Raw genomic sequence first — 15,157 nt, forward strand, 5'->3', positions numbered from 1 at the left:
GAGCTGGGACCAATGTAACAAGGCCTACCATAAGTAACACACTACGCCACCATGGACTCAGATCCTGCAGTGCCAGACGTGTCCCACTGCTTAAGCCTGTACATGTCCGGGCCCGTCTGAAGTTTGCTAAAGAGCATTTGGATGATCCAGAGGAGTTTTGGGAGAATGTCCTATGGTCTGATGAAACCAAACTGGAACTGTTTGGTAGAAACACAACTTGTCGTGTTTGGAGGAAAAAGAATACAAGATTCAAGATTCAAGATTCAAAGAAGCTTTATTGGCAGGACCAAATACACATCAGTTTTGCCAAAGCAAGTGTATAGAGGCAATAGGGATAGGGACTGTGGGGATGTTGGGTAGGAGCTGTAGGGGAGGTGGATGGGGCAGATCTAGGGTGGGGGCTATAATCCATGGCATAGGGGAGGTGGATGGGGCAGATCCAGGGTGGGGGCTATAGTCCATGGCATAGGGGAGGTGGATGGGGCAGGTCCAGTTTGGGGGCTATAGTCCATGGCATAGGGGAGGTGGATGGGGCAGGTCCAGGTTGGGGGCTATAGTCCATGGCATCATAGTTCTCTTTCTCGCAGTCTATGACATTCGCTCACATACCGCGCTGCTATCTCCACTGCTCTCTCTTCTTCTCCCAGCAAGATATATGTTTTCTCTTCCTCCTTCATGGTGATGAAGTCTGGGAAGAGATGTGAGAGTCTCCTGAAGTGAGTGTCCCTCACTGCTGAGTATTTGGAGCAGTGTAGCAGGAAGTGGGTTTCGTCCTCAATGGCCTCCTGATCACAGTGTTGGCACAGTCTTTCCTCCCTGGGCTTGTAGCTCTGCCTGTGTCGGCCACATTCGATGGCCAGACTGTGGGCACTGAGTCTATATCGGCTCAGGATCTGGCGGTCTCTGGGGTCCGGGAGTTTCTCCAGATATGGGGCCAGTCTGTAGTCTCTCTGTAGGCTCCTGTACATGGTCAGTTTCTGTGAGCTGATGATATCATTCTTCCAGTCACTGACATACCTCTCCTGGCCTTCATCTGCCATCTTCCTAATTCCGGCTTTTGTCAGGTTGTTGTGATTGGTGTTCTGCTCCGGTTGGGTTTGGCTGGGCTGTTCCGGGGGTTCTGGTTTTTCTGTTTCACCTTCATGTATCAGGGCTTTATGGTGATGGGAGCTTGGATTGCTCCTATGCAGGTGAGCCCGGAATGACAGCGCCCTCTTTAGAACTGTTAGGTGTAGAGGGAATCTGCCCAGCTCGGCCCGACAAGCACTGTTGGAGGTGGTCCGATGGACCTGGAGAAGGTGCTTGCAGAATTCCAGGTGGAATATTTCTGTTGGACTGGAATCCCACTTTGACCAGTCTGGGTAGGTGTGAGGACCCCAGACTTCGCTGCCATACAGGAGGATTGGGGCGATGATGGAGTCGAAGATTTTTAGCCAGACCCTCACTGGTGGCTTCAGATGGTAGAGTGTCCTTCGGATGGCATAGAAGGTTTTGCAGGCCTTGTCTTTCAGGGTCTCTATGGCTTGTTTGAAGCTCCCTGACCGGTGAATCTCTAGGCCCAGGTAGGTATATTTGTCCGTTCCTGTGAGGTCGCAGTTGTTGAGGATAAATGATGGGTGTTGGTCTGATCTTCTCTTTCTCCTCTGGAACACCATGGTGTTGGTTTTCTTTAGGTTGACCGGTAGGGCCCAGGTGGAGCTGAATTTCTCTAGGATTTTCAGGTTGTCCTGGAGGCCTTTCTCGGTTGGTGACAGCAGCAGCAGGTCATCTGCATACAGCAGGAATTTCACCTGGGCGTCGTGGAGGGTGAGACCTGGTGCTGAGGAGGATTCCAGGGCGGTAGCCAGCTCGTTGATCTAGATGTTGAAGAGCGTTGGGCTTAGGCTGCAGCCTTGTCATACTCCGCGGCTCTGCTGGAAAAAAGCCGTTCTTTTGCCGCTCACACTCACGCTGCAGCTGTTCTCGGTGTAGGAGCTTTTGATGACATCGTAGGTCTTTCCTCCTATTCCACTCTCCAGCAGTTTCAGGAATAAGCCCGGGTGCCACACTGAATCAAAGGCCTTTTTAAAGTCCACAAAGCAGGCGTATATCTTCCCATTCTTTGTATTGTAGACGTGTCTCTGAATGAGGCTGTGCAGAGTATAGATGTGGTCAGTGGTGCGGTGGTTCGGCATGAACCCTGCTTGGCTCTTGCTGAGGACGTTGTGCTCGGTGAGGAAGGTGAGGATCCTCTTGTTCAGGATACTGTTGAACAGTTTTCCCAGGTTGCTGCTGACGCATATGCCTCTGTAGTTGGCTGGGTCATACCTGTCCCCACTCTTGTGGATGGGTGTGATGAGGCCTTGGTTCCAGGTACGTGGGAAGTAGCCGGCACTCAGTACAATATTGAAGAGTTTAACCATTGCAGCCTGTATTTCTGGTGGGCTGTACTTCAGCATTTCTGGTAGGATTCCATCCAGGCCACCGGCTTTTCTACATCTTATGGAGGAGAGTCTCTTGGTTACTTCCTGTAGTGTTATAGGTGTATCCACCGGGTTTTGGAAGTTTTTGATTTTTTCCTCCATTGCTTTTAGTTTCGCCATTATGTTTTCCTGTTCTTGGCTTAGTCCTTCCTTTGGAATGTCTTTATAGAGGTCTCTGAAGTATTGGAGCCAGAGGTTGCCATTTTGGATATGGTTGTTGTTTTTCTTGTCTTTGGTGCCCATGTGGTTCCATAGATCCCAGAAGGAGTTGTCTTGGAGGGCGTCTTGGAGTTGATTGAGCTTGGTAGAGATGTAACTCTGCTTCTTCCTCCTGAGGATGGTTTTGTACTGCTTTTGTATGGAGTCATAGGCTTCCCTCAGACCCAGGTGGTTGGGGTCTCTGTGTTTCTTGTTGGAGGCTGTTCTCAGGGTCTTCCGTACAGCTTTACATTCTCTGTCAAACCAGCCATTGACCTGTGTTTCTTTTGGTCTCTTGTAGTCGACTTTTTTAAGGTCGGACAGTCTGGCCATTGCGTAGAATATATTGTTGAGGTCCTTTGCTGCTTGGTTCACTCCCTCTGGGTTTGGCATGTACTCAAGGTTGTAGAAGTGGTGGAGCATCCGCTGTATTTCAGGTCTGCTGGAAGCTTCTTTATATCTTAGTGCCGACATTTTGGACCATTTATAGGATGGAGGCCGGGTGAAGAGGCCGCTCTGCTGTGGCTTCTGAGTGGATGGTTTCTCTAAATGTACAGAAGAAGTTGGCTGTGGTCTGACAGGTGCGTTTGTGGGGTGACTATGAAGGCGCTGACATCTGCCAGGTTCAGGTCTGTAATGGCGTAATCAACTACACTCCTCCCTACATGGGAGTTTAGTGTATACCTTCCTAAGGAGTCACCCTTGCTTCGTCCATTAAGGATATGAAGTCCTAAACTTTTACATACGTTCAGGAGCTTTCTGCCACTTTTGTTGACTGTACTGTCATAGCTGTTTCTCTCAGTGTGTACAGGGTCTTGGCCGTCATTCTCTGCTCCAAGTATGTAGTGTGTAGTATGATACTGAGTTGCATCCATCAAACACCATACCTACTGTAAAGCATGGTGGTGGAAACATCATGCTTTGGGGCTGTTTCTCTGCAAAGGGGCCAGGACGACTGATCCGGGTACATGAAAGAATGAATGGGGCCATGTATCGTGAGATTTTGAGTGCAAACCTCCTTCCATCAGCAAGGGCATTGAAGATGAAACGTGGCTGGGTCTTTCAACATGACAATGATCCAAAGCACACCGTCAGAGCAACGAAGGAGTGGCTTCGTAAGAAGCATTTCAAGGTCCTGGAGTGGCCTAGCCAGTCTCCAGATCTCAACCCTATAGAAAACCTTTGGAGGGAGTTGAAAGTCCGTGTTGCCAAGCGAAAAGCCAAAAACATCACTGCTCTAGAGGAGATCTGCATGGAGGAATGGGCCAACATACCAACAACAGTGTGTGGCAACCTTGTGAAGACTTACAGAAAACGTTTGACCTCTGTCATTGCCAACAAAGAATATATTACAAAGTATTGAGATGAAATTTTGTTTCTGACCAAATACTTATTTTCCACCATAATATGCAAATAAAATGTTAAAAAAACAGACAATGTGATTTTCTGGATTTTTTTTTCTCAGTTTGTCTCCCATAGTTGAGGTCTACCTATGATGTAAATTACAGACGCCTCTCATCTTTTTAAGTGGTGGAACTTGCACTATTGCTGACTGACTAAATACTTTTTTGCCCCACTGTATATGTGTCTCAATGACATATATATATATATATATATATATATATATATATATATATATATATAACTATTCTATGTGTACACATTTATTCTACCTATTCTACTGTAAGCTGTCAGTGTGATTTTACTGTACACCGCACTGAATTGCCGGCTTTTCTCTCTAACAGCGCTGCGTATTCCTCGCAAGTCACACTGCTGGTCCGTGTGTAATCCGTATTTTTGGGGCTTCCATAGACTTTCATTGACATTTTATTTGCGCAATACGGTGACAAACGCAGCATGCTGCGATTTTCTACGGCCGTAGAAGGCCGTATAATACTGATCAGTTTAATACGGCAGATAGGAGCAGGGGCATAGAGAATAATTGTGCCGTATTTTTTGCGAGTTTTACGGACGTAGTTTCTGCGCTCTTACGTCCATAAAACTCGCAAGTGTGACGCCGGCCTATGAGACATAGTGGGGCGTCGGTGACTCTATAAGACCCCAAAAATGTAATAAATGGTGGGCCATTCATGTACGTCTTCTTGATAATAGCTGATCACTGCCTCATTTTTAGAAACATCAGCCCCCTTTCCACTGGATTGGTTCTTTCTGTATAACCAGGACTATATATCAAGCGTAATTATAACGGACCACTGTGACATTAAATTTTTGTGCTCTTTTAAAAAATCTTGACAAAGACTCATTTAAAGTCCCACTTGATACAAGTATGATCACTTTTATACATTTTTAGTAGCTCATAAGTTATCCTTCATTTTCCTAAATTGTTTTAGATATTAATGTCAATAATGGCTGATAGAAAATCACTAGGCTTGATCGTTGTGTAGCGTGACTTTTAGGTGAGTGATATGTAGCAGGATGACATTGTGAATGGTTTCAGTAGACAACAATTAGTGAGTAATGCTTACTGGGTGAGAGGTATCTTATCAGTTTTGTAATCAACTATGCTATGTAGAAATTGTATAACAGGGAGGAGACTGAAAGCTATGAAATGCCATAAACTGATTCATATATTACACTTTTTTTCCTGAAGGATAAGGACTAGTGATGAGTGAACCTGCTCGGATATCATGTTATCCGAGCATGCTCAGGTGTTATCCGAGTATCTCAGACGTACTTGAGTAATATTGTTCGAGTCCCCACAGCTGCTTGATTCATGGCTGTTATACAGCTGCCACACATACGGGGATTGCCTGACAAACGGCTATCCCCGCATGTGTTGCAGCTGTCAAACAACCACAAAACATGCAGCCGTGGGGACTTGAGCATATTACACGAGCATGCCCAAGATACTCGGATATGATGAACAATGTATGGGCCCTATGTAACATAGTAACATAGTAACATAGTTAGTAAGGCCGAAAAAAGACATTTGTCCATCCAGTTCAGCCTATATTCCATCATAATAAATACCCAGATCTACGTCCTTCTACAGAACCTAATAATTGTATGATACAATATTGTTCTGCTCCAGGAAGACATCCAGGCCTCTCTTGAACCCCTCGACTGAGTTCGCCATCACCACCTCCTCAGGCAAGCAATTCCAGATTCTCACTGCCCTAACAGTAAAGAATCCTCTTCTATGTTGGTGGAAAAACCTTCTCTCCTCCAGACGCAAAGAATGCCCCCTTGTGCCCGTCACCTTCCTTGGTATAAACAGATCCTCAGCGAGATATTTGTATTGTCCCCTTATATACTTATACATGGTTATTAGATCGCCCCTCATTCGTCTTTTTTCTAGACTAAATAATCCTAATTTCGCTAATCTATCTGGGTATTGTAGTTCTCCCATCCCCTTTATTAATTTTGTTGCCCTCCTTTGTACTCTCTCTAGTTCCATTATATCCTTCCTGAGCACCGGTGCCCAAAACTGGACACAGTACTCCATGTGCGGTCTAACTAGGGATTTGTACAGAGGCAGTATAATGCTCTCATCATGTGTATCCAGACCTCTTTTAATGCACCCCATGATCCTGTTTGCCTTGGCAGCTGCTGCCTGGCACTGGCTGCTCCAGGTAAGTTTATCATTAACTAGGATCCCCAAGTCCTTCTCCCTGTCAGATTTACCCAGTGGTTTCCCGTTCAGTGTGTAATGGTGATATTGATTCCCTCTTCCCATGTATATAACCTTACATTTATCATTGTTAAACCTCATCTGCCACCTTTCAGCCCAAGTTTCCAACTTATCCAGATCCATCTGTAGCAGAATACTATCTTCTCTTGTATTAACTGCTTTACATAGTTTTGTATCATCTGCAAATATCGATATTTTACTGTGTAAACCTTCTACCAGATCATTAATGAATATGTTGAAGAGAACAGGTCCCAATACTGACCCCTGCGGTACCCCACTGGTCACAGCGACCCAGTTAGAGACTATACCATTTATAACCACCCTCTGCTTTCTATCACTAAGCCAGTTACTAACCCATTTACACACATTTTCCCCCAGACCAAGCATTCTCATTTTGTGTACCAACCTCTTGTGCGGCACCGTATCAAACGCTTTGGAAAAATCGAGATATACCACGTCCAATGACTCACCGTGGTCCAGCCTATAGCTTACCTCTTCATAAAAACTGATTAGATTGGTTTGACAGGAGCGATTTCTCATAAACCCATGCTGATATGGAGTTAAACAGTTATTCTCATTGAGATAATCCAGAATAACATCCCTCAGAAACCCTTCAAATATTTTACCAACAATAGAGGTTAGACTTACTGGCCTATAATTTCCAGGTTCACTTTTAGAGCCCTTTTTGAATATTGGCACCACATTTGCTATGCGCCAGTCCTGCGGAACAGACCCTGTCGCTATAGAGTCACTAAAAATAAGAAATAATGGTTTATCTATTACATTACTTAGTTCTCTTAGTACTCGTGGGTGTATGCCATCCGGACCCGGAGATTTATCTATTTTAATCTTATTTAGCCGGTTTCGCACCTCTTCTTGGGTTAGATTGGTGACCCTTAATATAGGGTTTTCATTGTTTCTTGGGATTTCACCTAGCATTTCATTTTCCACCGTGAATACCGTGGAGAAGAAGGTGTTTAATATGTTAGCTTTTTCCTCGTCATCTACAACCATTCTTTCCTCACTATTTTTTAAGGGGCCTACATTTTCAGTTTTTATTCTTTTACTATTGATATAGTTGAAGAACAGTTTGGGATTAGTTTTACTCTCCTTAGCAATGTGCTTCTCTGTTTCCTTTTTGGCAGCTTTAATTAGTTTTTTAGATAAAGTATTTTTCTCCCTATAGTTTTTTAGAGCTTCAATGGTGCCATCCTGCTTTAGTAGTGCAAATGCTTTCTTTTTACTGTTAATTGCCTGTCTTACTTCTTTGTTTAGCCACATTGGGTTTTTCCTATTTCTAGTCCTTTTATTCCCACAAGGTATAAACCGCTTACACTGCCTATTTAGGATGTTCTTAAACATTTCCCATTTATTATCTGTATTCTTATTTCTGAGGATATTGTCCCAGTCTACCAGATTAAGGGCATCTCTAAGCTGTTCAAACTTTGCCTTCCTAAAGTTCAATGTTTTTGTGACTCCCTGACAAGTCCCCCTAGTGAAAGACAGGTGAAACTGTACAATATTGTGGTCGCTATTTCCTAGATGCCCGACCACCTGCAGATTTGTTATTCTGTCAGGTCTATTAGATAGTATTAGGTCTAAAAGTGCTGCTCCTCTGGTTGGATTCTGCACCAATTGTGAAAGATAATTTTTCTTGGTTATTAGCAGAAACCTGTTGCCTTTATGGGTTTCACAGGTTTCTGTTTCCCAGTTAATATCCGGGTAGTTAAAGTCCCCCATAACCAGGACCTCATTATGGGTTGCAGCTTCATCTATCTGCTTTAGAAGTAGACTTTCCATGCTTTCTGTTATATTTGGGGGTTTGTAACAGACCCCAATGAGAATTTTGTTACCATTTTTCCCTCCATGAATTTCAACCCATATGGACTCGACATCCTCATTCCCTTCGCTAATATCCTCCCTTAAAGTGGACTTTAGACAAGACTTTACATAGAGACAAACCCCTCCTCCTCTCCGATTTTTACGATCCTTTCTAAACAGACTGTAACCTATGTAGTCATATAGCTTATCATCATTCACAATTTCACCTGCTTTGGAGGTGGTAGTGGACCCTGTTACCTCTTGGGCGCCTACAAAGCTGTACAGGTTGCACCAGTGGTGTAAGAAAATAAATGTGCTTGTGGCTTGTTTGATGCTGAATGAGCTTGTGATTATTATCTGAGCTATAGACATTGTTTAGTTATCTTTATTCCTTTTTTAGCCTTCTATTTTGTCTGGCTTTTTGTCAAAGTTAATTAGAAAAAAACCTAAAGCGTACAGTATGTTGGTAACCTTCTTGGTTGGTACATAGCAAGACTGTGTCCCCAGGTAAAGAGTAGGAGTGTTTTACCAAGCACCATCCTAATTGTGATGGATTGGATGTTTAATGATTGTGTGTAATATATGCTCATCACTATAAAGTTAGACAAGTAATAAAGCACACCATACTCTGTAGTATATGGACTTCACTAGTATTCAAGATGTACCAAGGATTGTTTGTCCACTGTCTCTAATATAATATTCTCCCTCTATCTGAAACCTTATCTCTACAAAACTGAACTTCTTGTGTTTCCTCCTTGTACTAACCTTACTCTACCTCACATTGAATTTATATATACCAAAAAGAGAAACTGAAGAAGCAATATCCAATATAGCAAAATTTTATTAATAGAATCATAATAATATACAATAGAAAATATAAAAAAAAATCAGTCAAGAGAGTACAAATAAGATGGTACAACCATCCATATAATGATAGTAGCAGAAAGAGAAGTGTACTATGGATCGAGCACACCAGGCACGAACATGACCCAAAAAAAGTACACAGGATGCCTAACATACCATGGCAGTAAAATACATACCCACACTACCCTGAGGATAATGGCTATGAGGTGAAGGGAAGAATACTATCACACTAATAGGGTCACCCCATACATATTGCACAATACCCAAGGAGCCTAAAGATAACATATGACGATTACAGTGGGCTATAACTACAAAGGTCTCGCATAATACCTGCAGTCATGGTGACACCGGTGTGCAGAATCCGCAGGAAAAAACGCCTATAAAGTTAGACAAGTAATAAAGCACACCATACTCTGTAGTATATGGACTTCACTAGTATTCAAGATGTACCAAGGATTGTTTGTCCACTGTCTCTAATATAATGTTCTCCCTCTATCTGAAACCTTATCTCTACAAAACTGAACTACTTGTGTTTCCTCCTTGTACTAACCTTACTCTACCTCACATTGAAATTACCTTGGAGGATTCAACCACAACTCCCAAGCAGCACGCCCGCTGTCTTGGAGTTATATTTGACACACAACTTTCCTTTACTCCCTATATCCGATCACTCACTCGCTCTTGTCACCCGCATCTTAAAAACATCTCCAGAATCCGACTTTTTCTCACCTTTCAAACTGCTAAAACTCTTTTACTGTCGCTCTTATTCACTCTCGTCTAGACTACTGCAACTCTCTTCTGATCAGTCTCCCTCTATAACTAAACTCTCTCCTCTCCAATCCATCCTGAACAGGGCTGCCACTAGAAATTTCGGGGCCCCATACTGGCAAAATTTTCGGGTCCCCCTTGAGACTCCGCCCAGGCTCCACCCCAGCCCCGCCTCCGGGCTCCACCCCTCGAACTGTCCACAGTCCCACCGCTCTCTCTTGGAAAAACTCCACTTCTCACCAATCACACATTGACAGTTCCCATCACCAGATCACCTACATAGCAGGCAGCTTTTGTTTTGGCCAAAAGATTTTTTAAGCCGCCACCATAACACGGTAGACACTTTTGGCCGGGCCCTACTCTACTGTAACCTATTAAATATTTGTTAAAATATGCAATACAATTTAGGTATATTTTTATTTATTTTTCAATTTTTAAAATGCCCAATAATATCACATACAAGGAACAAATACCACCGCACCATGTCAAGACCGCATATTACCACCACATAGTGACTGAATACTACAATTCTGATCAGTAATTTAAAAAAAGCACCATACTATCACCATAAGTGCCATTATACACAGGAGATCTGTACTTAGTATGCAGTGTCTGTGTACAGATAATATAGTGATCACTAGTGAAATTATACACAGGAGCTCTGTATACAGTGTATAGTGTCAGTGTATAGGTAACACACTGACTCACCAGTGACGTCTCTAGGTGAAGTCCTTCATCTTTCATCCAGCACAGACCGCCATCATTTCATCCAGCCAGGACTTCTCTCTGCAGGAAATAACACAGTTATCTCGAGCTCCGCTTGCAGAACACATTACTTAAGTTTTCACAACTTCTACATTACACCACATGAAGAAGGCGACATAGTATTACTCTATACAGTAACAGGACCGCCCCCCATTTAAAACAGTATACTCAAAAAATAAAATAAATACATCACTGCAGTAATAATATCCCTAAATTAGCCCCTATGGTATTAATAATATCCCCCAGCCTGGCCCTGTGTGTCTCATTCCTGGCGTCAGCCAGATGTTCTCCCATCCTGCCCTCATGAGTATCCATTCTGCCCCATATGATCTCCCCATCCTGCCCCATATGATCGCCCCATGTGATCTCTCCATCCTGCCCCATCTGTCTCCATCATATCCATCCTGCCCCATGATCCTGCACGATCTGTCTCCAATTCTGCCCCCAGTGTCTCCAATCATGCCCCAGGTCTCCATTCTGCCCCCTATGTCTCCAACCATGCCCCCATGTCTGCAATCCTGACACTTGTCTCCAATCATGCCCCCTGTGTCTCCATTCTGCCCCATCTGTCTCCAATCCTGCCCCATCTGTCTCCAGTCATGCCCCCTTTCATCCTGCCCCGTGTCTCCAATCATGCCCCGTATCTCCATTCTGCCCCGTGTCTCGCATTCTGCCCCAATGTCCAGCATTCTGCCCCTGGGTCTCACAGTCTGCCCCTGTGTCCAGCATTCTGCCCCTGTCACTGTGTCCAGCATTTCTGCCCCTGTCACTGTGTCCAGCATTTCTGCCCCACTGTGTCCAGCATTCTGCCCCACTGTCTCCAACATTCTGCCCCCAACATTCTGCCCCACTGTGTCCAGCATTCTGCCCCACTGTGTCCAGCATTCTGCCCCACTGTGTCCAGCATTTCTGCCCCTGTGTGTCCACCATTCTGTCCCACTGTGTCCAGCATTTCTGCCCCTGTGTGTCCACCATTCTGCCCCACTGTGTCCAGCATTCTGCCCCACTGTGTCCACCATTCTGTCCCACTGTGTCCAGCATTTCTGCCCCTGTGTGTCCACCAATCTGCCCCACTGTGTCCAGCATTTCTGCCCCACTGTGTCCAGCATTTCTGCCCCTGTGTGTCCAGCATTCTGCCCCACTGTGTCCAGCATTCTGCCCCACTGTGTCCAGCATTTCTGCCCGTGTGTCCACCATTCTGCCCCACTGTGTCCAGCATTTCTGCCCCACTGTGTCCAGCATTTCTGCCCCTGTGTGTCCAGCATTCTGCCCCACTGTGTCCAGCATTTCTGCCCCACTGTGTCCACCATTCTGCCCCACTGTGTCCACCATTCTGCCCCACTGTGTCCAGCATTCTGCCCCTGTGTGTCCAGCATTCTGCCCCACTGTGTCCAGCATTTCTGCCCCACTGTGTCCAGCATTCTGCCCCACTGTGTCCAGCATTCTGCCCCACTGTGTCCAGCATTTCTCCCCCTGTGTCCACCATTCTGCCCCACTGTGTCCACCATTCTGCCCCACTGTGTCCAGCATTTCTGCCCCTGTGTGTCCAGCATTCTGCCCCACTGTGTCCAGCATTTCTGCCCCTGTGTGTCCAGCATTCTGCCCCACTGTGTCCAGCATTTCTGCCCCTGTGTGTCCAGCATTTCTGCCCCACCGTGTCCAGCATTCTGCCCCACTGTGTCCAGCATTTCTGCCCCTGTGTGTCCACCATTCTGCCCCACTGTGTCCACCATTCTGCCCCACTGTGTCCAGCATTTCTGCCCCTGTCACTGTGTCCAGCATTTCTGCCCCACTGTGTCCAGCATTCTGCCCCACTGTCTCCAGCATTCTGCCCCACTGTCTCCAGCATTCTGCCCCACTGTCTCCAGCATTCTGCCCCACTGTGTCCAGCATTCTGCCCCACTGTGTCCAGCATTCTGCCCCACTGTGTCCAGCATTTCTGCCCCTGTGTGTCCACCATTCTGTCCCACTGTGTCCAGCATTTCTGCCCCTGTGTGTCCACCATTCTGCCCCACTGTGTCCAGCATTTCTGCCCCACTGTGTCCAGCATTCTGCCCCACTGTGTCCACCATTCTGTCCCACTGTGTCCAGCATTTCTGCCCCTGTGTGTCCACCATTCTGCCCCACTGTGTCCAGCATTTCTGCCCCACTGTGTCCACCATTCTGCCCCACTGTGTCCAGCATTTCTGCCCCACTGTGTCCACCATTCTGCCCCACTGTGTCCACCATTCTGCCCCACTGTGTCCACCATTCTGCCCCACTGTGTCCACCATTCTGCCCCACTGTGTCCACCATTCTGCCCCACTGTGTCCAGCATTCTAGTCCCCCGCTGCCGTCTGCTCCTCCGCCGGGTCCCTCGTCGTCCGGTGGTCCCCTCCCCCGCCTGCCTCTTCTCCTCCGCCGTCTGACTGGTCCCCCGCCGCCCGCCGGTCCCCCGCCCGCCGGTGCTTGCCTCTTCTGGCCCCGGGCCCCGCTGCCGCCGGGCCGGCGCTTGCCTCTGCCCTCTCCTCTGCCGGTCCCCCGCTGCAGCCGCCTGCCTCTTCTCCTCCGCCGGGTCCCTCGTCGTCCGGTAGTCCCCCGCTGCCTCTTCTCTGCTCCCTCCGCCGTCCACGTGGTGTCACACCGCCGCACGCTGCTCTGCTCTGGTCACGGAAGTGGAGCAGGGCAGCGTGTGACATCACTAACTTGCGGCGGGCGGGCCCATGATGCACCGCGGGCCCGGCCGCCTTAAAGGTACAAGGCACATTTAGGGACAGCAGGCACAGCACAGTGGCACTGGCAGCCGCAGCCGCAATAAAAATGTCAGGGGGGGCCCGAGCAGAGAGCGGACCGGACCGGCTGCCAGCGTGCTCGCTCGGGCCCCCCTTTTTGCTCCTCATCACCGGGCCCCATACGGCAGTGATGCCTGTAATGCCCTGATGGCGGCCCTGATCCTGAATGTGTCTGCCAGGATCATATTTCTGTCCGCCTCCACCTTGTGCCAGTCATTACATTGGTTACCCTTTCAATACAGAATACAATATAAACTAATATCTCTCACCCACAAAGCTCTCCACAGTCCTGCACCGCCCTATATCTCCTCCCTCATCTCGGTCTATCGCCCTACACATTCCCTCCATTCTGAAACTGACCTAAGATTAAGATCCTCCATAATTTGAACCTTGCACCTCCGTCTCCAAGACTTCTCCTGTGCTGCACCAGTTCTCTGGAATGCACTTCCCCAAATGATCCGACTGTTACGTAGCCCCCATATTTTTAAGTGTGCTTTAAAAACATCTCTTTAAACAAACCTAGAGTCTCAGCTCACTATCCTAACTCTTCCCTGCTCCCTCCTTCTAAACATCTAATATATAATTGCCTAGAATACTACTTCCTGCAATTTGTGCCAACTTCCGTGGCTTTGTCCGGAGCTAATGTCCGGAGCTAATGTCCGGAGCTAATGTCCGGAGATAAGTGACGTCAACAGTGTCCAGTGTCTGATTGGTTGCCGCCTGCTGCGAGCGACCAATCAGAAACGTGCCGTACTGTGACACACTCCGCCCGCCATTTTGGTGTGATTTTTGAATTTTTACCTCACAGCAAGTTTCTACTGCGTGGAGGCGGGCCCAGTGACGTTGCTCTTCAAGCTCCTGCCGAATTTCAAGTATATATGGATTCTAGACTCCCGATTCTTTAGAATCGGGCTGCCATCTAGTCTAATATATAATTGCCTAGAATACTACTTCCTGCAATTTGTGCCAACTTCCGTGGCTTTGACCGGAGTTAATGTCCGGAGCTAATGTCCGGAGCTAATGTCCGGAGCTAATGTCCGGAGATTAATTGCCTAGAATACTACTTCCTGCAATTTGTGCCAACTTCCGTGGCTTTGTCCGGAGCTAATGTGCGGAGCTAATGTCCGGAGCTAATGTCCGGAGCTAATGTCCGGAGCTAATGTCCGAAGCTAATGTCCGGAGATAAGTGACGTCAACAGTGTCCAGTGTCTGATTGGTTGCCGCCTGCTGCGAGCGACCAATCAGAAACGTGCCGTACTGTGACACACTCCGCCCAGTGACGTTGCTCTTCAAGCTCCTGCCGAATTTCAAGTATATATGGATTCTAGACTCCCGATTCTTTAGAATCGGGCTGCCATCTAGTTATTCATAATCTGCTCCCTCCTACTCATCTGTCTCCACACCATCCATGCACATGATAACTGCACTTGATAATTTCACTTACACACTGGCTAATGTTCGGATCATGCAGTTTTATATGAAATTCCCTATTTATTACAATTGCTGGATCTGAAATAACAATCACTTTTTTCCTGGTAGATTGTAAACTTGCGAGCAGGGTCCTCACTCCTAATTTTACTGTTTAAACTGTCTTACTTTGTATTGAATTTATTGTCTGTATATGTCCCCGCTTAATTGAAAAGTGCTGCGGAATATGTTGGTGCTATAGAAAATAAAATGATTATTATTATATATATTTTAAATCTGTATATACATTTTACGATGTGACCATGATACCTTCTTTATATTCGTAGTGGGATTATGAGACCTGGTCTTAATGCAATTTTGGGTCCTACTGGCAGTGGCAAGTCATCGTAAGTATCACATTTACAATTGGCTAACGAAAACCAAATCCT

At 46.3% G+C, this 15,157-nt stretch overlaps 1 protein-coding gene across 2 annotated transcripts in view; it reads left to right on the top strand.

Moving 5' to 3' along the window:
* The window catches only part of ABCG2 (ATP binding cassette subfamily G member 2 (JR blood group)), a 176,152-nt gene that overhangs the window by 127,846 nt on the left and 33,149 nt on the right, over positions 1 to 15,157 (top strand). For both annotated transcript variants that reach the window (XM_069743442.1, XM_069743443.1), the window contains one exon: positions 15,056 to 15,115. In XM_069743442.1, coding sequence (XP_069599543.1) covers positions 15,056 to 15,115 — 60 coding nt within the window. The remainder of the gene's footprint in view (positions 1 to 15,055; positions 15,116 to 15,157) is intronic.

The sequence above is a fragment of the Ranitomeya imitator genome, chromosome 1, assembly GCF_032444005.1.
Source record: "Ranitomeya imitator isolate aRanImi1 chromosome 1, aRanImi1.pri, whole genome shotgun sequence".
Lineage (NCBI taxonomy): Eukaryota > Metazoa > Chordata > Amphibia > Anura > Dendrobatidae > Ranitomeya > Ranitomeya imitator.